The sequence below is a fragment of the Lycium barbarum genome, chromosome 4, assembly GCF_019175385.1.
Source record: "Lycium barbarum isolate Lr01 chromosome 4, ASM1917538v2, whole genome shotgun sequence".
Classification (NCBI taxonomy): Eukaryota; Viridiplantae; Streptophyta; class Magnoliopsida; order Solanales; family Solanaceae; genus Lycium; species Lycium barbarum.
Genome location: NC_083340.1, coordinates 27,617,975 through 27,638,435, shown reverse-complemented (window position 1 = coordinate 27,638,435; position 20,461 = coordinate 27,617,975). Strand labels below are relative to the sequence as shown.

General features: G+C 36.3%; 2 protein-coding genes and 2 long non-coding RNA genes across 6 annotated transcripts; 3 read left to right on the top strand and 1 right to left on the bottom strand.

The window, feature by feature from the left end:
* LOC132638319 (subtilisin-like protease SBT1.8) lies at window positions 1-3,361 on the top strand. Its single transcript, XM_060355249.1, has 2 exons — window positions 1-729; window positions 1,599-3,361. The coding sequence occupies exons 1-2, from the start codon at window positions 57-59 to the stop codon at window positions 3,212-3,214; spliced, it is 2,289 nt and encodes a 762-aa protein (XP_060211232.1). The 5' UTR covers window positions 1-56; the 3' UTR covers window positions 3,215-3,361.
* A 1,038-nt stretch (window positions 3,362-4,399) lies between these two features.
* LOC132638318 (uncharacterized) lies at window positions 4,400-7,010 on the top strand. The gene is made up of 3 exons (XR_009581673.1): window positions 4,400-4,828; window positions 5,735-5,800; window positions 6,735-7,010. It is a non-coding gene; the product is annotated as an uncharacterized LOC132638318 (long non-coding RNA).
* Window positions 7,011-10,648: 3,638 nt separating this feature from the next.
* On the bottom strand, window positions 10,649-19,236 carry LOC132635686 (potassium channel KAT3). Of its 3 annotated transcripts, none has more exons than XM_060352181.1 (13): window positions 18,966-19,236; window positions 18,334-18,549; window positions 15,225-15,386; window positions 15,045-15,102; window positions 14,612-14,929; window positions 14,291-14,530; window positions 13,855-13,953; window positions 13,744-13,776; window positions 13,373-13,459; window positions 13,076-13,153; window positions 12,159-12,213; window positions 11,317-11,457; window positions 10,649-11,086 (listed from the first exon to the last, which is right to left on the bottom strand). In XM_060352181.1, exons 1-13 carry the CDS (start codon window positions 19,121-19,123, stop codon window positions 10,983-10,985), a joined length of 1,749 nt encoding a protein of 582 aa, XP_060208164.1. In that variant the 5' UTR covers window positions 19,124-19,236; the 3' UTR covers window positions 10,649-10,982. The 3 variants fall into 3 exon arrangements, with proteins under 3 accessions (XP_060208164.1, XP_060208163.1, XP_060208165.1); XM_060352180.1 differs by having other exon boundaries at window positions 10,650-11,086; window positions 13,373-13,558; XM_060352182.1 differs by lacking the exon at window positions 13,373-13,459 and having other exon boundaries at window positions 10,650-11,086.
* On the top strand, window positions 15,402-17,365 carry LOC132635687 (uncharacterized). Its single transcript, XR_009580670.1, has 2 exons — window positions 15,402-16,983; window positions 17,172-17,365. It is a non-coding gene; the product is annotated as an uncharacterized LOC132635687 (long non-coding RNA).
* Window positions 19,237-20,461: the final 1,225 nt, after the last annotated feature.

Below are 20,461 nucleotides of genomic sequence, written 5' to 3'. Positions count from 1 at the left end.
CTTCTTCTCTGTTCCATTTTGTCTCATTTCTAATACTCTGCTAATTTTCTTTACTAATGGGAGCTCTAATAACCTTGTTATCCACCATTAACATACTTCTCCTTCTCTTTCTCTTTCTCAACTCATCAACATCATCACTACCAATTCCCACCAAAAAAACCTACATTGTTCACATGAAACATCACCTTAAACCACCACATTTTTCTACTCACCAAGAATGGTACAAAACCCATCTTTCTAATCAAAACTCTCTTCTCTACACTTACAACATGGTCTATAACGGTTTTGCTGCAACTCTTTACCCTCATGAAGTTGAAATACTTCGTCAATCTAAAACAGTCATTAATATCTATGAAGACACTTTCTACATACCACAAACAACACGTACACCTGAATTTCTTGGCCTTGACAAAACCAACTTTTTTGCTGGACGTACTTTACCAGAACTAAACAATGCTGCTCAAGATGTTATTATTGGAGTTCTTGATAGTGGTGTTTGGCCTGAAAGTAACAGTTTTAATGATGTTGGAATGTCCAGTGTGCCTTCTAGGTGGCGTGGGAAATGTGAAAGGGGTCTTGATTTTGACCCGGATTTGCATTGTAATAGGAAACTTATAGGTGCTGTGTATTTTGCTGAAGGTTGTAAGGCTTCTGGTAGCTGTTCTAAGGAGGTAGAATCGCCACGGGATCATAACGGTCATGGCACACATACCGCGAGCACGGCTGCAGGTAGTGGCCGATTCAGGATTTTAATTTGACGGGTTTAATAAGTTACTTATGTTGTATTTGTTGAAAATTTAGTACTTCCGTCTCAATTTACGTGATACACTTTCCTTTTTAGTCTGTTCCATAAAGAATGATATATTTTTATATTTAAAAATAATTTAACTCAAAAGCTTACCCTTTTACCCTTAATGTAATGATTTACCACACAAATATATATGACTTGTTATGGACCACAAGTTTCAAAAGTATTCATTTCTTTCTTAAACTTTGTGCTTAGTCGAACTATATCACATAAATTTGAACAAAGGGAGTAATTTTTCACTCATACATCACTTAACTAATGGTAATTATCTTAAAAAGTTACTTTTCATGTTCTGTGACAGAAAAGTCACTCAATTACTATCATTTAACTTACCTTCAATTAAGGTGATATTTCCGTTGGATGTTGCTGAGGTGAAGTTCTTTTATTAAATTAAAAATCTATCCAGTTTAAACATTAAGTTGACCCGCTCCATTGGTCTAGCGCGCTAAAATTTAAACGGGTTGAACATAAAAGGAGAGAGAGGGGAAGGAATCCATGGTTCAGTTTAGCAGGTTGGAACAATGGAGCGGGTCAATTTAATGGTTAAAATGGATAGCTTTTTATTTTATAAAAGTTTGGCTTATAAAAATACACGCCAACAATATTTACCGGAAATATCATTGAGTAATTTTGTAGGTGAAATGAATTGAGCGACTTTCCTATTACAAATAAAAACGAAAAGAAACTTTCTGCTTTAATTATCATAAGTTGAGTGACTATCTGAGAAATCAACTCTTAAATTTCGTGAAAAAAATGTTGGATTCAGCTGAACTCATATTTTGCATTGCAGGGTCCATTGTGGCAAATGCTAGTCTTTTTGGCTATGCCAAAGGAACTGCTCGAGGGATGGCACCGCAAGCCCGTTTAGCGAGCTACAAAGTGTGCTGGAATGAAACTTGTGCGGGATCTGATATTCTTGCTGCCTTCGACCGTGCTATTATGGATGGTGTTGATGTGCTGTCAGTGTCATTGTCTAATAATGCGACGACTTATTACAGCGACCCCATTGCTCTTGGTGCTTTCGCTGCTATTGAGAAAGGAATTCTCGTGTCGTGTTCAGCTGGGAATGCTGGTCCTTGGGAATCAACGGTTGTGAACACTGCTCCTTGGGTCATTACTGTTGGTGCTGCAACTCTTGACAGAGATTTTCCAGCTACCGTCACTCTTGGTAATGGCCAAAAACTTCAAGGCGTGTCGTTGTATAGTGGAAAAATAGAAATGGAAAATAAGTTGCTGACCTTAGTTTACCCACAAGGGGGGAACTCATCTAGCAATTTGTGCTTGCGCGGTTCGCTTGATCCAAGCACGGTCAGTGGAAAAGTAGTGTTGTGTGACAGAGGGGCTAATGATAGAGTTGAGAAGGGACTAGTAGTGAAGGAAGCCGATGGAGTAGGGATGATATTAGCCAATACACCCGAGACGGGTGAGGAGTTACTCGCGGATAGCCACTTATTGCCTGCTGTGGCTGTTGGGAGAAAAGTAGGGGATGTAATAAGAGAATATGTGAAAACAGAAAGCAATCCAACGGTTGTTCTCAGCTTTGGTGGAACAGTGGTGAAAGTAAAACCATCTCCTGTTGTGGTTACATTTAGCTCAAGAGGTCCAAATCCAATTGCTCCCCAGATATTAAAGCCGGATGTTATTGGCCCTGGAGTGAACATATTAGCAGCTTGGCCTGAAACTGTAGGGCCCACTTCACTTGACGTCGATACACGAAAGACTTCATTCAATATCGTTTCTGGCACTTCCATGTCTTGTCCTCATGTTACCGGAGTTGCTGCATTAGTAAAAGCTGTACATCCAGAATGGAGTCCAAGCGCTATCAAGTCAGCAATCATGACAACTGCCTACACTCGAGATAACACCAACTCCTCGTTTCGTGATTCAGCACAAGACGGTACATTTTCCAATCCGTTCGCTCATGGATCAGGCCATGTAAATCCTCAGAAAGCACTCTCCCCGGGACTCATATACGATATTAGGATTCAGGATCATATCAAGTTCTTGTGCTCTTTGGACTACTCCATGGATGAAATACAATCCATTGTAAAAAGACTCAACTTCACTTGTGCAAACAAGTTTGCAGATGCTGGTCAGATTAACTACCCCTCGTTTTCGGTCTTGTTTAGGATAAATTTAAAGCGGGTTGTTCGTTACACCCGAGAAGTGACCAATGTTGGAGCTGCAGGGTCAGTGTATGAAGTAGCCATTGATGCTCCTTCGTCGGTTACGGTGACCGTGAAGCCAGAAAAGCTTGTATTCAAGAAAGTAGGAGAGAAGCTCCATTATACAGTGACATTTGTGTCCAAGAAAGATGTTAAACCAGGAAATGCATTTGGTTGGATTTCTTGGAAAAATGCTGAAAATGAAGTGAGGAGTCCAGTTGCATATTCCTGGATGACATAGATTGGAAACATTCCTTTAATTTTCCCGGTGTAAGATTTGCCAGTAGGGTGTTCTTCCTCCTAACTGTACAACTAATACAAGGGATGGATGCCATAAATAACTGTATCTCTGTTTAGTGGAAATGAAATGTCTACTAACTTTATCAGAGCTAGGTGGAAAAAAGGGGTTCACACGGCGTTTTAAAGATTACACTGTGCCAATTGAGCAATTTTTTTTTCCAATCATATATAAACTGTTGAATTGCCTTAATATAAGGAATTTTTTAATGAAGTGGCAAAATGGACTCAAAAATTGCTTGAGGTCACAAGTTCAAATTTCAGTTGTGACATTCTAGTTAGTTTTTTTGAATCCTCTTGTATAAATTCTTGGCTCCGCCATTGAATTTTGTGGAATCCAAAAAGATCTTATTGGCTAAAAGAATGACTCATATACATTTTTTGAAGATTTAAGTATTATTCTTTTGTTGGAGAAGTTCTTTTTTTGTTATATAAGTCCTAACAAACAAATGAATCATCAAGAAAACCTACCTTAATCAATTACTCCTATTATTTTTTAAGCAACTTTATTAAAATATCCTGATTATTGAACTTGATGAAAGCTGATTTCTCTTTCACCCTTTCTCCAGTTATGTTCTTTGAACGAAATTGTCACGCCCCGAACCATGGCCTGGACGTAACACGGCACTCGGTGCCTGACTGCATGTGACCGAGCGAACCACATGGCTTGCTGAATCATCATGATACATAACATAAGCGGAATATAACGTGAATGCATGATGAGCCTTTATAAAACGTAGTAAGTCATAATACTTAATAAAATACTTGTTTAAACATGAGTGAGCCAAAATGGCTATATGACTCCAAATGTCTGACATGACATAACTAACTTGTCTAGTCTATGAAACCTCTATCATGAGTCTGACTGGAAAACATACTTACTAGGACAAGGCCCCCCAGCATACCTTTAGATGAAAAACTAGATAACGAAAGACAATGTCTAAACCCCGAATGAGATGAGGCTCACCACTAAGATTGTTAGAACCCGTATTTTTGTACAGTGGAATAATCTGGATTTATTTATGATAAGCTAAGGACAATTTTTTTTTTCGGGATACAAAGTCGGGGTTCTCGATCTTCGATTTTATTTTGGGATATAAGTTGTGCATGAATTTATTGGTATGGAATAATTAGGAAAATTGGGACCACAATTCAAAAAAATTGGAAGTTGAAATCATCCACAAATTCCATGTGGGCCGTGTGAGTGGATTGTGGTGCCCACACAATTTTGTGTCATCTATTTAGTGATCCAACTCATTAATGTGGGCCAATTTTCTTTGTACAACTCAAGGGGGAATTAAAAGATGACTTGCTAGTCATCTTTAGTTCACTTTCCACACTTAGAGAAAAGAAGCAAAAGCTGAAAACCCCATTGGAGGCTCTCGGCCAGCCTTGGAGAAAATCAACCCCCATTTTTAGCTCTCTTAAAATTATTTCCTTGGTACAAACCCATTATTTTGAGGACCTTAAGTAGAGTGGAAGCATCGTTGGAGCGATCAACCTATTAATTTTTCATCTTTTGGAAAACCCTAGCCTATTGGAAGTTGAAGAGAAAAAGGTAAGATTTGATCTTGTTTTTGTGTTATGAAGGTTATATTCATGTTGTAGTATGTTAATATGGTTGAAAATCATGAAATAAAGTATGGTGAAGTTGAGGCCATATGTATGAGGGTTGGGCGTGTGATGGGTGTGTGTGTGGTGTGATATTGAAACTATGAATTAATGCCTAATTAGTATACTATGACCATTGTAAGGTGAAGAACTTTTGAGAATCATCCATGTGGGTATGTTAGTGTGCTAGCCGAAAATGGGTCACCTTATGTGCCAAGAATTGAATTATTATCGCTTATTGTTTAGCCGTCGTCGCCATGAATTCTATGTTGGAAATGAAAGTTTATTGACTCAAATCGATGTTGTAAATATTGCGGACTGATTTGGAGGTTGTTGTACATTTAATGTAAATTATGTATTGATGAAAATAGCGTTGTTAGAATGTAAAAAAAAAAATTGTAGACACAAACCATGATTTGGAAATGAAGAAAAGTTAGAGGGGCTGTCTCGGTTAGGGGCTGTTTCGGGTAGCTTGGGAAAATTTATGGATTGTTGGAAAAGTTGTATAAATTGCTTAGAATGTCTTGAAATGTTTTTGGTATGGGTTCGGGTTAGTATGTGAGCATATAAGCGTCGATTTTGGGCTTGAAGGTAAGTCGTCGAATTGAAGTTATGAAAGTTGATAAATGATGGCAAGAGAGCTATTATTGTTGAATTACCTTTCGGATTAATTATTAATGTTGTTAGGTTGGTTGTTGTGGTTGTTGTTGATTGATATGGCCGAGTTAAATTCTCGGGGTAGCCTATTTACAGGGGAAATGCTGCCCAAATTTCTGTAGAATTAAGGGCGAAATTGGAATTTAATGCCCAAAAGTCTTTAGCTAATGATTGGCATTTTATGGCTTATTTTTAGATCGTGGGCAGCCCGAATCATAGTTTGGACTTAGCTCGAGTTGGATCATATTGGAGAGCGTTCGAGGTATGTAAGGCAACGTCCTTTCTTTTTGCCATGTCTTAGTTTTTATAGGCTAAATTAGAGCCTTAAGGAAACTTCCAAATCCGAAATCCGAGCATGTTATGATCCATATATGTTCTTTGGCACTCTTATGTATGATTTGATGAAATATGAACCTTTATGTATTTGAAAAATCGCTTTTCGAACTTTGCGCAAAAAGGTTTCACTTTAAGGAACTTCGAAATATCTGAATGCCATATCTTTCACATAAATGCTCGGATTGCTCCAATATATTTTTATAAAAATTTTGCATTACATATAACGAGTATGTTTTTCATAAGCGGGCCCGACTTGGGTAAATACCCACCCGTGGGTCCCGCGACTTCCTTTTTTTGAAATTCGGGAGATTTTGAAAGAATTTGTTAAGACTACTATCCGATTTTCAAATATGATCGTTTTGCTTATGTTTGAATTTATGATATTGATTTTATGCATATGACTACTCACGACTCTATTCGTGCATTTCGTTACTCCCTTCGCCGAGTCCCGGGCCGGTTATGTTATCGTGCGCATTTTGATATACTCCGGAGTTATGCTGTGTTTATGGTTCACCGAGCTACTCGCAAAAGAGGGTCGGGTTCCATCTATATTTGGTGTTATGCTGTATATGGCGTTATGTTGTGATGTGATATGTGACGGGGATACGGAGATTTGAAATCTTTCTGGTGTTATGCTGTGTTATGGCGCTATCGACAGGCGGGCGACCATACTCTTCTGTACCCTATGCATGATTTACATATTTTAAACTAAATAATTTGATAAGATTGAATTTGCACTTATGTTTGATACTCCCATTTCGTTATGTCTCAGATTTGCTTTCTGTACATTCTGCTTTGCATACTCAGTACATATTTCGTACTGACCCCCTTTCTTCGGGGGCTGCGTTTCATGCCCGCAGGTACAGACGCACAGTTCGGTGATCCTCCAGTGTAGGATACCCCTTTTGTTGTTGGAGTGCTCCCCTCCCTTCAGAGCACATCTTTTGGTATACACTTTTGTTCGCTATGTTGTATATATTCGTTCATGGGTACGGCGGGGCCCTGTTCCGCCATATGATTCGTTTGGTCTGTTTAGAGGTCTGTAGACTTATTTGTGGGTGTGTGTGCCTACTTCTGTACAGTTGTGTCCATATGATCTTCTTCGTTATGGCAGCCTTGTCGGCATGCATTTTGTATATGTTTTTGGGTCGTTGTGCCATTTGATAGCCTTGTCGGCTCGCACATGTATATGTTGTGTTTGGGCGATCCCATTCGCCGCTGCGGCCGGTCCGCATATGTTTACACGTTGCTTTGTTAGCCCTGTGTGGCCTTTGTTGGTATTTGCTGTGTACAGGGTTATTTTGGATAGTCCGAAAAACAAAGGAAACTCTGCCGAAATTTTTCTGAAAATTGTCTAAATTTGAAATATAGCCTTGATGGCTTCTGTTATATACTTGAATGCGTTTGATAAAATTTTGAGATAGCATTTGATAGATGTGTTTGTGTGCCCAGATTGGGCACTAGTCACGGCCTACGGGGTTGGGTCGTGACAAAGATGGTACGTGCAAATCCTAATGAGCAGAAGCGTCGTCCTGTAAATCCGTACCTGCATCGTGAAATGCAGGCCCCCGGGCAATAAAAGGGAACGTCAGCACATTGAATGTACTGGTATGTAAAGCAACCGAAAGAAACAACATGGGATATGGAATAACATGATAAGAACTGAAACTGAAAACCTAGACATGAACATGAGCATGAGTACATATGTATATATATATATATAACATAAGTAAAAACATGATAAGTAGGGAGAGCATTTCATAAACCGACACATGATATCACTACGTGGATACGTGGAGTCTGGTACCTCGCCGGACCAGCAGAGCCCCTATACCTTGCCAGGGTATAAGGTGGTAACGTGCCTGATGGATCCATTCAGTGTAAAATTAAGGTACCGTCCTAACTGGGCGGAGCGATCCTTGTCCTGTGGTGGCTACATAGTTTTAGGCTATCTGAGCCTTCTCGGTAATTCATGCAACTCCCAAAAACATGAACATAATATAGTTGGCTAAGAAGCCCATGACTTTCGTGAATTAACTTGTACTTGTCTTGTAATCATGATTTCACGAAATAACTTGTAAACATGGTTTCATGAAATAGCTTGTAAACACGTTCTTGATTTATGAGTAATACAATAGTCCATAATCATATATTTGTAATTGACTTGAAAACATGCTTGTAACTTGCAAAATAAAATCATACAGTTCCATATGAACATAATGAGAACACATGAGGAAAAATTCATGATTCATGGATTAAGTTAGGATTCCTAATAGCCGTAATGGAAGATTAGGAATACAATAACGAATATAGATACAAAATTCATGTACATAAATACATAAGTACGGGCTATCAATATGTTGGGTTTAATGCCCTAGGATTTGAACTTCATGGATTTTAAGAAACGGATCAAGGGGAAGAACGTAGAGATTCCCACATGTGGATGGAAGTTCTACATACCTTAACTTCTTGCTTTTGAGCGTATCACAATGTCCTTCAATCCCTTCAACTTTAATCTATAGCAATACAGGTCATAGGGACTCTATATTAGCGACAATATCCATGCTTTGTTCATCTAAGCATTTTATCAAACACTTGGTGGGCATGAAGCTCCACAACCTTCATTAATGGTGTTTTCTTCACCCAATCCCCATTATATTACTTCTAGCTGATTCTACAATCTCAATTAGATGTAATTGACATAATTCTTCATCACCCATATGAATACAACAATCCCAAGTCAACAATCCAAAAACCCTAGCATATTTCATATAATTCTCTTTATCAAACCCATTTACTATTCTCCCAATAATTCATCAATTTACAACTATAAATGATTAGGGAGTAGAAACATTACCTTTTTGAAGTCCAATCCTCTTGAATTCGGGTTCTAGGGTTTTCCACATCCAACAATAATGTTCCAATCACACCCTATGGATTTGAAGGGTTCACTTAAGTTAGAAAGGGATTTGGGACTTGGATTCAACCTAGAATTATGATAAAAACTTATCTTGGAAGTTCTTGAAGTTTGAGACTTGTTTTCTTTGAATTTGGGGTGAGTTTTCGTGAATGGGGTGTGAAGAAATGAAGTGAAAAACGTTAAATAAAGTTTTATAATTGCTGTCGGTGCCTTTTTACGCCCAATTTTACGTCCCGTAAAAACTTTTACGGACCGTATATGTTACCGTAAAACAATTCCAGTGATTTGGACATTCTGTGCTCATTTTACGGTTGGTTTTACGTCCCGTATAATGTTTTACGGACCGTATAACTTACCGTAAAACAATTCCAGTGATTTTGAATTTCTGTGCTAATTTTACGGTTGGTTTTACGTCCCGTATAATGGTTTTACGGTCCGTATAATCCACCGTAAAATCAGCAGAACACTGTTTTAGTAAAATGGGCATAACTTCTTGCACATATGTCCGTTTAACCCCCATAATATACCGTTGGAAAGATATTTCAAAGGGATACAACTTTCATCAAGGAAGTTTTCCCAAATTCCAAATTAATAATGGGGTTATGGTCGTTGGAAGTAAGACCTTTTATAAACTCACTTGCAAACATGCCCCGTAGAGTGGTTTTCAACTTTGCTTTGCCCAAAGACTCTTCTCATGTCTTGATTGGGTTTCAAACACCATTTATACACTACTCAAATTGGGTTCATTATACCCCCATCTTATAAAAAGGGCTACAACTTTCATCAAGGAAGTTTTCCCAAATTCCAAATTAATAATGGGGTTATGGTCGTTGGAAGTAAGACCTTCTATAAACTCACTTGCAAACATGCCCCGTAGAGTGGTTTTCAACTTTGCTTTGCCCAAAGACTCTTCTCATGTCTTGATTGGGTTTCAAACACCATTTATACACTACTCAAATTGGGTTCATTATACCCCCATCTTATAAGACAAATCTTAACCCGAATGCATGAGGTGTTATAGAAATAGCGCAACTTTCAAGGGTAGAAAGAACACAAGATTTCTTAACATCTTTATTTCTCATATTCCTGAGAGGTTACTTTCAATTGTTTTTAGAAATAACATTCTAATTGAACCAATCTTATTTTAGCTTAATAATGGCTAAATTTAAAAAAAGACTTAATATACCAAATAAGATAAAGGCACTCCTAGAAATGACAATCACATGATTACATCTTGCATTCTCCTACTTGCCACATGTAATACTATTCACGGATTAATAAAAATAACAATTATTATATGCACACGCGGAGTTGATATTTCATTTACCTCGCTCACACAATTATTTTGTCAGTTAAAAAGGGGATAATTACGTAATTTCTTTGTGTTTTGCACTCTTAATGCATGTTTCAATTTTTTTATTGCACATCCTTTTTTTTTCTTTTTTTTTTTGGAATTACACCTACTTATTCATTTCTTGTCAAAGTTATTATTTGTGGGACAAAACATGAAGTACGGTAAAATTAGCCTTATTTCCTAGAAAGTTCGATTCATGTTGCCTCCAAATAGTCCTAAAATGAGTCCATTGCTAAGGAAAGAACTTCAAGAACTTGTTGATGTCAGGGAAAGTGGCGCCACTTACTTCATAGGCCAATCACATTTATCAGTCCGCAAGGGCTCGAATTATCTGAAGCCATTTGCTGTCATGGTGTATGTATTTGTGGACAAGAACTGCCGAGAGTATCCCGTTGCATTGAACATCCCTCATGCTGCTCTTTTGGAGGTTGGCATGGTGTATACAATATGATTTGCAACTGACAAAGTACAGTTGTATAACAGAAACGTTTGAAGCTTTAAACACTTCTATTCTGAATCATTGAGGGCGAAAAAGAAAATATAAGCTGATGATTGAATCCATATGAAAACTACGCGAAAATATCATTTGGTAGGCAACTGAGCACAAATAAGGGGTAAACAAAAGTTCCAGGTACAGGAATGCTAAGAGGCTAGTTGCTGATCTTCCGACTTTTGATGTTCTTTTAAATCTCCTCTATCATAAGATCATAGGAAGTATTTAAACTTTCAAAACCTCTAGATAAAGGTTTGCAAACTCAGACATACTCTCTGTCTAAGTAAGATAATTCCCTAATCTGCTTATTTCACTTATCAGTACACGTCTTTGAGGATCCGTCAAACTATATACAAGTGATCATTTTCGCGCATAGCACCCAAATCCTCCAGTTGGGAGCCATCTGCCGTGAGAATTGTACTTCCTCTTTTGCCAAACCTTTTTTCTGCATTCACCAAATCTAATTAGATACCTGTGTTTCCTCTCTCTATATTCTTATTCCTTGAGAATGCATCGGAGAGGAGTTATTAATCTGATTTCGTATAATCATATTAGAGAATGAAACGAAACAAATCTGTTGAAAGTATTTGCTAAAGATCAATGCTTCACCAGATGAACTCCAGTAGACTATGCCAATCTATTTTGGATTCAAATGTTCTTCTAATATTTGCTTACCTGCTATTGCTAGGAGACCTTCAACTGAGTCAGGTAGATGTATTAGTTTTCCTGCAATTCCTCCTTCATTTGGTTTGTCATGTGGATGATATCCATGTATTATAATCCTAGTGGGGAGTGTGCCTGACATTCTTGGAATTCCTGCAAAATTAGAACCCAAAATCCTTAGAATTTACTGAAAAATGGTTCATGGTTTCCTAACCAAAATGATCAGTATGTGTGCTTCGTGATCGTGAAGATGAAGGAAGTTGCCCATAGTCGATGCAGACAGGGCTTCACACTCCTCCTTAAGTCATGCAAAACTAAAAGGCAAATAGAAGCAACCCATGAGTCAAAGACCAAATTTTAGTTGTCTTAGATAGATTCAATTACCCACGTTCTTAAATTGGAAATGCCTGTTTTATCAACTGCAAATAGAAATCTGAATCAAGCAGTATTTCAGATCAAAACTTTTAAAAATCATGTTGGCTTTTATCCGGAGTTCTTCCACATTAATAAAATTATTTACTTTATCAAAAAGAAAAAAAAAAAAAGCATGTTGGTAACCAAAAAACATTTCAAGGTTTTTCAATTTCAAACAAAATAATGCCTACAGAAAAGTAAACGATTAGCTAAAAGATTTTCAAAGTAGCTAGGGGTATATGTCCATCAAGTTCCACCATTTTACGTTCCTTTGAATTTAACCTAGTAGGCGAAGTTTCTTAGTCACATTTACGGCACATATGATACAATCTTTCATAAACTTTGATGTCAACAGATCGATCTTTGTTGTCAGCTCATGTATCTTACCCACAGAGTGATATATTAATAATCGAACAGTTCTAAGTGAAGTATAAGCTTACTATTTCCTTCTTGTCTTTGTCCTTCATGATTTTGTCCCTTACTCACTGTACCCACCTGCGAGAGAATGAAGAAATTAACATAGAAATTGCTCGGGTGGTGAAATTTAAATAATGTTATTAACTCAGTACATAAGGATGGTACAAGTGGATAAGAGTTTGTAAGCCTCTCATTTGTCTGACTGTGCTTCTTGCTTTGCTTCTGTAGTGCTTGCTGTTATATAAAATGTTGCAACTTCTGTGTGTTAGATTCAGAGGTCATTACTGCTGTATCGGCGATTTGACATTGTCAAAACTAGTAGTATAAGTTTCCCTGTTTTTCTTGGTCTTAAAGATACCGAAAGGGGGTGACATTTGTTTGTTAACGTGGACGGATACAAAGTGTTTGGAAATTTACCATTCATGTTCTTTATCGAGATAGATCTATTATTTCATAGTTTAGTATGACAAAAAGTCATTTTCCATGAAAAGCGTTTTCCCAGAAAGTTGGTTTATGGTGTTTAGTAGATGAGTGAAAAGTATTTTCTAACATATATTTAGATTTATATTGATATTAGCAAGAGTGTTTTAATGAATTTTGAATAATAAAGATTAATAATAATGTCTAAATGTTTGCAATATGAAGTTAAAAGTTAAGATAGTTGTAAGGAAAATGACTTGTCGGTAAGTGAGGTAGGTATGTCTTAGTACCCTTTTAGATGGAAAATGTTTTCCTTGAGTGAAGAACATTAGATTTTCTCGTTAGCCGTTAGCTTTTACCATTACACTTGAGGTCTTTAGTCCTTGTATTGAGAGCAGAATTGCTGAATCTTCTAATAATTCTAAGAAGAAGACGATGTAATTAAAAAATCAAGCCAGGTTCAAGCACTTACAACTCAATTTAATGCCATAGGTTTTGCTAGTTGATGGCAAAGGATTACCTCACTATACAGGTCGCTGAGCAGCTCCGATATGAGCGGTATCTGTTGTAGCTTTTCCTTTTCAATTCCTTTCAGATGCTGATTATATCATGTCACGAGACCATGATGTGAGTATAAATAGAAAAATAACTTATATAAGAGCTAATCTGGCGAGCTGTCATCTAACTGGGAAATGTCATTATTAACTCAGTGTTACTGATGCTCAGATCTTTGAATTAACAGTGCATGGAATATGGATAACTAGCTTGTCACTGGGAATTATCATGATGTACTAGCAGCTAAAAGCTACCATAATACCTGAAGAAAATTGGAGAGGATTATCTTTCCATCTGCTTTAAGGGGCTGCACGAGTTGCTTGAAATGATGATGGCTGATTCGAACAACCTGAGAAAGCCTCTTACTTCTCACGGTGAAAGGCTGCGGCGTATTAAAGATCACACCTATTTCCCCGAACAATTCTGGGGATACTAACTTTGACAGGAACTGTTCAGCAGAATAGTTGAGATCAGTATGCACTTTGGACTTCTGGCTCTCTGGGCACTTGGTTATTCTTTTTCCTTATTTTTCATTATTTAACTATGGTCAATTTTTACTTTGTCTAGCAGTTACTAGGACGCCAAAGAAAAATTAGGAACACCATCGAACAGTGTTAGAATGAGATAACTAACCTTTTCGATTCCATTCTCGTATGTAACTACTTCCTGCAGTTTTCAACCACTGGGCAGTTAAAAACGTAGGAATAGTAAGAGCAATAAGTTGTTGACAGGAATTGCACATACCACAGCCCCGGAGACAATAATGTAGAAATCAGTTGGTATCTCATTTTGAATAATGATGTCAACTTTTGGTGGGAAGTATTCTGCTTTTATCTCTGAAACCTGTAAGATCAAAAGCCAAAGGACATCCCATTTAAAAAGTAAGCCAAAGGACATAAGCTTAGTTCTGTAAAGTTAAGTTAAACAAGATGGCAATTGACAACAGGGATTTTACTTATTTCCAGATAACCAAAAGTTTACTTAATTGACTTCAATTTTGCATAATATCTTATCCTTGAATTACGTATTTAGGAACACCATTGACTTAGATTATGCTGATTGTGGAGTTTGAATAAATTTACTCTTCTTTTGATATATGTTCTGTTTCATCTTCCTTTAACAACATACAAATAGAGGGAAACATCTTGATGTTTAGTAGGCAGGTAAGAAAATACTTCACCAGCTGGACTAAAAAGTCTTCGGAAACCCCTTTGAAAAGGTAGGTATTTTCAAGGGTTGTATGGAAGAGATGCTGTGCAATGCTAGATCTTATTGCCTTGGGCAAGACCTCTAGTACTTCCTCATGCTGTAGTTCTGCAGTCTTGAATCTGAGTGTTAAATGTGCCAGCATTTGCTCTTTTATGCCTTCTGGAAGTCTATTCTTGCTTGCATATCGCAATATATCATTGATGGCGTCCCTCTGCATTTTTAAAACTATCAGATTGTATTGTTCTAAACATGCAAATATAGATTTACTCAGTTTTCTTCAAGGAGTCAATACCATCGCGAAGGTTCGAGCGACACTGTGGACAATAAGATTGGTCATGTTGCCAATTAAGTAAGCAGTGAGGCCAATGTTGAAAAGCATGTACAAGATGGCGAAAACCTTCTCTCCTGTATTATGTGCGCGGAGATCGCCATAGCCGACTGTGGTGAGCGTAACAACAGACCAGTACATGGAATATGTGTATCCTAGAGCAATGCTTCTTTCTTGGAAATTAGTAACATTTGATCCAATCCAGGTATTATCTGCAGTGTGATAATTTGTTGCTAGCCAGTAATAAAAACACCCAGCGGAATGCACCGCGAATAAGGTCACCTATTGACAGATTATAGCCATAAGCCATAACATGAATGCTTGGTTGGAGAAAAAAACTTCTATATCTACGCGATAAAGCTAGCATAATGACAGTTCAAAAAACACAAGTTCTTACACAAATTAGTTTACATATTCTTGTCCAGAAGTAGCTGAATCGAGTGTCCTTCTCTAGCCTGGAAGGATGGAAGAGCTTAACAATATAATGAGATGGAAGTGATGGTATAATTATGCAACTTTGAATTCAAATATTGTAGTTTTAGAGATGATCATATTTGAGTATTATTTTCAATATTACCTTGAGAAGAACTTACTAACACGCCGTAGTCGCCAAAGTCTGAGCAAGTTGAGGAAGCCAAAAATGTCATCTTCTTGCTTTTTCCCATCAAAGATTTGGAATATTGTTTGAAATGGTATGGTTGAAGCAACATCCATTGGGAATCCTAGATGAGTCGCAAACCTTTCCAAAGAAAAATAAGTACTCTTAGCTGTAACCTTCATTGACATGCAAGAAATAAAAGAACCCCAATTGTAATTTCAATTTTGTTTTCTTGCATGTAGCATCTCAACAAAGTAGTGTCCTACATTTGCAAACCTCTTCGTAGGCGTTTGCATGGGATTTGAAAGCATGATTTCATATTTTGATTTCAAATTAGCGTTTTTTTTTTTATTTTTTTTTTATGAAATTTGCACAAAATTTCAACTTTAACTTCATATCTTGATTTCAAATCTCAAATTCTCCAAAAAGTCGGATTGGGATTCCAAATAGTGATTTTATTTTTTTTTAAATATAAAACTTGACCCATAAGTTTATATTTTGTAAAAAAAGATCCATAAGTTGGTAGATATATTTTTTAAATGTAAATCTTGACTCAAAGCAACAATGTTAGTTCGTCTTCTCGGTCATCAAATCAGAAAATGCATGCTTGAAGTGAAGAGATTGTTCGTACTTTGTGAGAGGATTATATCAAAGAGTTGTTACACTACAACTCATGTTTAATTTTCCTTTTTGTTGAACTAAAGTTAGATCAATAAAACAACAACAACAACAATATACCCATTGTAATCCCACAAGTGGGTCTGGGGAGGATAGACTGTACGCAGACCTTAACCCTACCTTGGGAGGTAGGAAGACTGTTTCCGAAAAACCTTCGGCTCAAGAGAAAGCATGACAAGAAAAGGTTAGACAAGGATTGAAGAAAGTAGAGAAGCCATCACAAAATAGCTAAGAAGAAAAGTAACAGTCAATGCAGCAAACTAATACGATAATCGAAGTACAAGAGATAACAGATAGTAACCTGAAATGGAATTAAGGACAATAAACTACAAAGGTAATTAGAACAGTTCGATCAATAGATGTTGTATTTTTTAGGAAGGCCTTCTGGTAGTGTGTTAACTTAATTTGTTATGAAATATAGTTTGCTCATCTGGTAAGATTGTATAAAAATTTGAGAAGTTTTGACTGTAGGGTTTTCATAATGAGAAATTTACTTGTCATAGCTACCTCTAAGACTTATTTATGAATAATAATTACCTTATTTTTTATTTAATTTTTGTAGCTTTATTTTTCCAAAATTACATTTTATAACTAGTTCAGTAACTTTCAAAATACATATAACTCTCTCTATTCTCCCTCACTACACATTTAAGCTACTCCAAATCCTAAAAAAAATTCTCTCTCCTCTCCTCTCCTCTCCTTCCCCTCACTACCGCCTCTCTCTCTCCTTTTCTCTATCTCCGGCCTCTCCTCTCTTTCATCTCACTTAGCCCTCCCTCCCTCCTCCATCTCCACCCACAACGCCGCCGTCAGCACCACCACCGTATCTGTATAACTACTCCAAAAGTTTTGACTTTAGACAATTAATGTGTTTGAGCCGTTGCGTGAATAGGAGACTCAAAATGTCAGAAGGAAATCAAGAACGGGCTGATGCAATAGCAGAAACTTTTGGTGGAAAAATGAATAAACCTAAAGAAAAGTAGGGTGTTAATTTTTTGTTAAATACTCATCACATACATATTTGTATTGGCTCTAGTCAAAAGGTATCGGCTTTTCATTGGTAGGGCTCTTTACTTTATACAAATCTTCAATCTTGTTGTTTTGCGCAACCCTTCCCCCCCCCCCCCCCCCCCCCTTATTTATAGATGATTTCACTTTTTTTTTTTAGTTGATTTAACAACATTGGAGCAACCCCTTTAAACTATTTGATTGTTTACAACTCTAATTAACATTTTAATAACTACACAGGCACCCAAAAGCTATGGTGGCGGCTGAAACCAGAGAGAGAATCCATTTGAGTTCACCATTTTCAGATTTGAAACGGTGGCGGCTGCGGGGGTCCGATTGTTGTGATGGTTGTTTTTTTTTATGTATATAGTGTATTTTTTTTGTATTCGCTTGTATTTCGAAGGAGAAAATGTGTATTCGTCATTTTTAGAGTATTTTTTTTGTATTTGACCGAAGATTTGACTGGAATCCGTGGTTTTTTCTCCTTCTTCTATCTCCTTATATCTCAGAATTTGAGTGTATTTCGTCCTTTTTTGAGTGAATATAAGTTTAATATATTTGGCTGATTGATATTTTGAGAAAATTAGATGTATTTGACTGTATGTGTTGTTTGAATGATTTATATACAATTGAACAATGTATCCAAATACATTGAAATACAGTTAAACAACGAAAACAAAAGGATTATCAGTATATAAATACAATGAAATACACAACTCGTTCGTGTATTTAAAGGATTTACTCCACTCTATTTTGATGAAGCATGTATTTCGTTGTATTTAAAAGTGTATTTAAAATTACTAATTTCAAATCATATCCAAACGGGGCCTATAGAACTAAATACGACATTTAACTCGTTTGATTTGAGCAATATTATTTCGAGTTTTAACTTATATATACTAACAGGGTATTTTTTTAGATATTATTCTCCCCGATCCTTGTAAGTTTTCATGTTTACCTTTTGCATTCTCTTTAAGAAATTTAGTGAAAAAGGGTAATTTAACTAAATTACAATTATTTATTCTTTGATCTCAATTTAATACTGCTCTTCATTTCACTACATTACTCTCTCTCTACATTGTTTAGAGTAAGGATAAATGTGGAAAAAAGTAATTACTTTTATCTTGATATTCCATAATGACAAGTGTTTTGGATTAATTATTTTTAGTAAACAATGACAAGCAAAAAGATCGAAGGGAGTATAAGTGTGATTTAACATGTTGTAGTATGTCACTTGTCTAATTTTTCAGGTCAATAATCTCGCTTTTTATGGGCTGTCTGCTGCAATTATATATCTTACACCCCCCTGACTTGATAGTGCAAAATTCTTCTACAACTACTAGTGTATAAAAAATAAACTCTATTCTTTCCTGTACAAATAAACAAGGCATACATAAAGTACCTGAAAGCAATTTTCTTGTGATCATCAACTAGTAAATAAGTGGATTTGTCCAAGTAAGCGACAAAGAAAGTGAGAAGAATGTCAAGGGCGAAGAAGGCATCCACCAATAAATCAACAGGCAAGAGTCCCCCACTTGCTACCTTCTTGAATGCCAGCTCGAAAGGGGATGACCATGCTGAGTACACCACCAATACCACCAGAAATGTTTGCCATATTCTGTAATTTTCACCATCAAGTAAAAATATTAGGGGAAAAAAAAATGAGATACATGATCTTGCTGTATTTTCCTTTTTTTTTCTTTCCTCCATGATGCTGGATTATGATTAACCTATTATTACGTGCTAGAGACCAGAAACTGCTGGTAATTGGAAAATAGCGCTGATAATAATTTGGAGTTTCACTTGTGGAATTTGAAACTCCTTGACAATGACTATTAGCCGGTAGGCGCTATTTTGGCATATTCACCACTCTCTTTATTTGTTCTGGGGATCCATTAGCTATGAATACAAGTATATAACATACGTAACATTTCCTAAACCTATGTATATTCACATGCAGATAACTTTACTTCTAATGAAAACAAACATATGCGTACACAACTATATCTGGGAAAAAATGGAAGTAATAATTACCTATATCTACGATCATAAGGAGCAATAACAAATCTTTTAAGCTTGAGAGATCCTTCACCCGTGACTTTACCAAAAGCTGGCAACAGGCTACTTGAAACTGATGTTAGTTTCTTATTTCTCCACTTGGCTGCCGCCCTCGTTATCTCCGGCAACGACATCTTGGTCAAAAAAGATTGACAGATAGGGGTGGAGTCTTCTTGGTACTTAGTTTGTTGTTTAGGGGGTCAATTCTTAGTTTGTTGTTTAGGGGGTCAATTCATTACTCATTATAATATATGGTACGTAGAATATAGGTGTGGTGGTATTTGTTGGGATATATACTATTAACCATGTGTTTGGATATAGTATTTATTATAGAACAATTATTTATTCATTGTTTAATAAAGAATTAAATAGATCATGTACCAGTATGTATGTCCTTTACTTATATAGTAGATGATTTAGTGTATAGAGTTTAGCTTATACACGGAAGATTAAATCGTCGGTTCTTATAAGTATAAAATTTATGTTCACAATCTAAGATGGAAATTGGACAAAGCCATCGGTATGATTGTAGCCCAAAATTAATATAATGTATCTTCATTATGGGAACGGTATAGTTTCGTCTTCTTGTGCTAGTACATTTTGTATGTATTGAACGGACCAAGTAGAGATAAGTGTTTTTGTACTGAATATATAAAACAAATTCTCTAGTTCATTAAATGTACTTATACTCTTAATCTTGATATAATTATTATGATCAATGTGATTTGTTCATTATTTTGATTTACTAAAAGGTACGACTCAATTGCGGGTCTATGTATTCCTGGTGAATTGGATAATGGCGAATTACATTTGTGAAATAATAATTAGTTGATAGAATCCATGTCTTGACTTTGAGATTGATGATACCCCTTTATGGATGCTTATAAGTCTCATGTGAAAACCCTGCAGGTGGATTTTGTATCCGTCACATGATGTAAGTTAAGCAGAAATATAAAGGATTCAATTAGTCAATGAATTAAATTGTCAGTAATTTAATTTAATTGCTTGGTATCTGTAATTTTAACATGGGGAGTTAAATAAGTTTTAATGTATGATTTTGAAATTGAACTGAGGAGTGCAATTACGATTTTTTAGTGGAATAATTCGTAATTTATTATGGTATGATTAATTCAGATTTATTGAATTAATTCCATAATAGAAAGCCTCGATAATTAAATTCTGTGGTCCCTGCTGTGCCCGAATAATAAAGAATTATATGGAATATTATTTCTAGGTGGAAAATAAAGACCCAATAGGTTTTGGAAAAGGGGAAAACCCTAAACCTGTAGTTATAAAATAAGGGTCTTATTCCATAAGAAGGTGAAGAGTTTTACAAGTTTCTACTCTTTTTCCATAGAAATTCGCCCACACGAATTTCGCAAATTCTGGTATTATTCGGGTTACACAGCAGAAGACTGTGGAACTGAAGGATGACGATCAACTGGATGGTGTGTGCTCGTGGTTGAAGATTC

Bases quoted from the DNA above. Each gene is read 5' to 3' on its own strand.
- LOC132638319 (XM_060355249.1), top strand. From the start codon at position 57: ATGGGAGCTCTAATAACCTTGTTATCCACCATTAACATACTTCTCCTT. The intron at 730-1,598 runs GTAGTGGCCGAT...TTTGCATTGCAG, and splicing joins TACCGCGAGCACGGCTGCAG to GGTCCATTGTGGCAAATGCT.
- LOC132635686 (XM_060352180.1), bottom strand. From the start codon at position 19,123: ATGTCGTTGCCGGAGATAACGAGGGCGGCAGCCAAGTGGAGAAATAAG. The intron at 14,531-14,611 runs GTATTGACTCCT...TTAAAAATGCAG, and splicing joins TCGCTCGAACCTTCGCGATG to AGGGACGCCATCAATGATAT. The intron at 13,559-13,743 runs GTTAGTTATCTC...TCTGCTGAACAG, and splicing joins ACGAGAATGGAATCGAAAAG to TTCCTGTCAAAGTTAGTATC.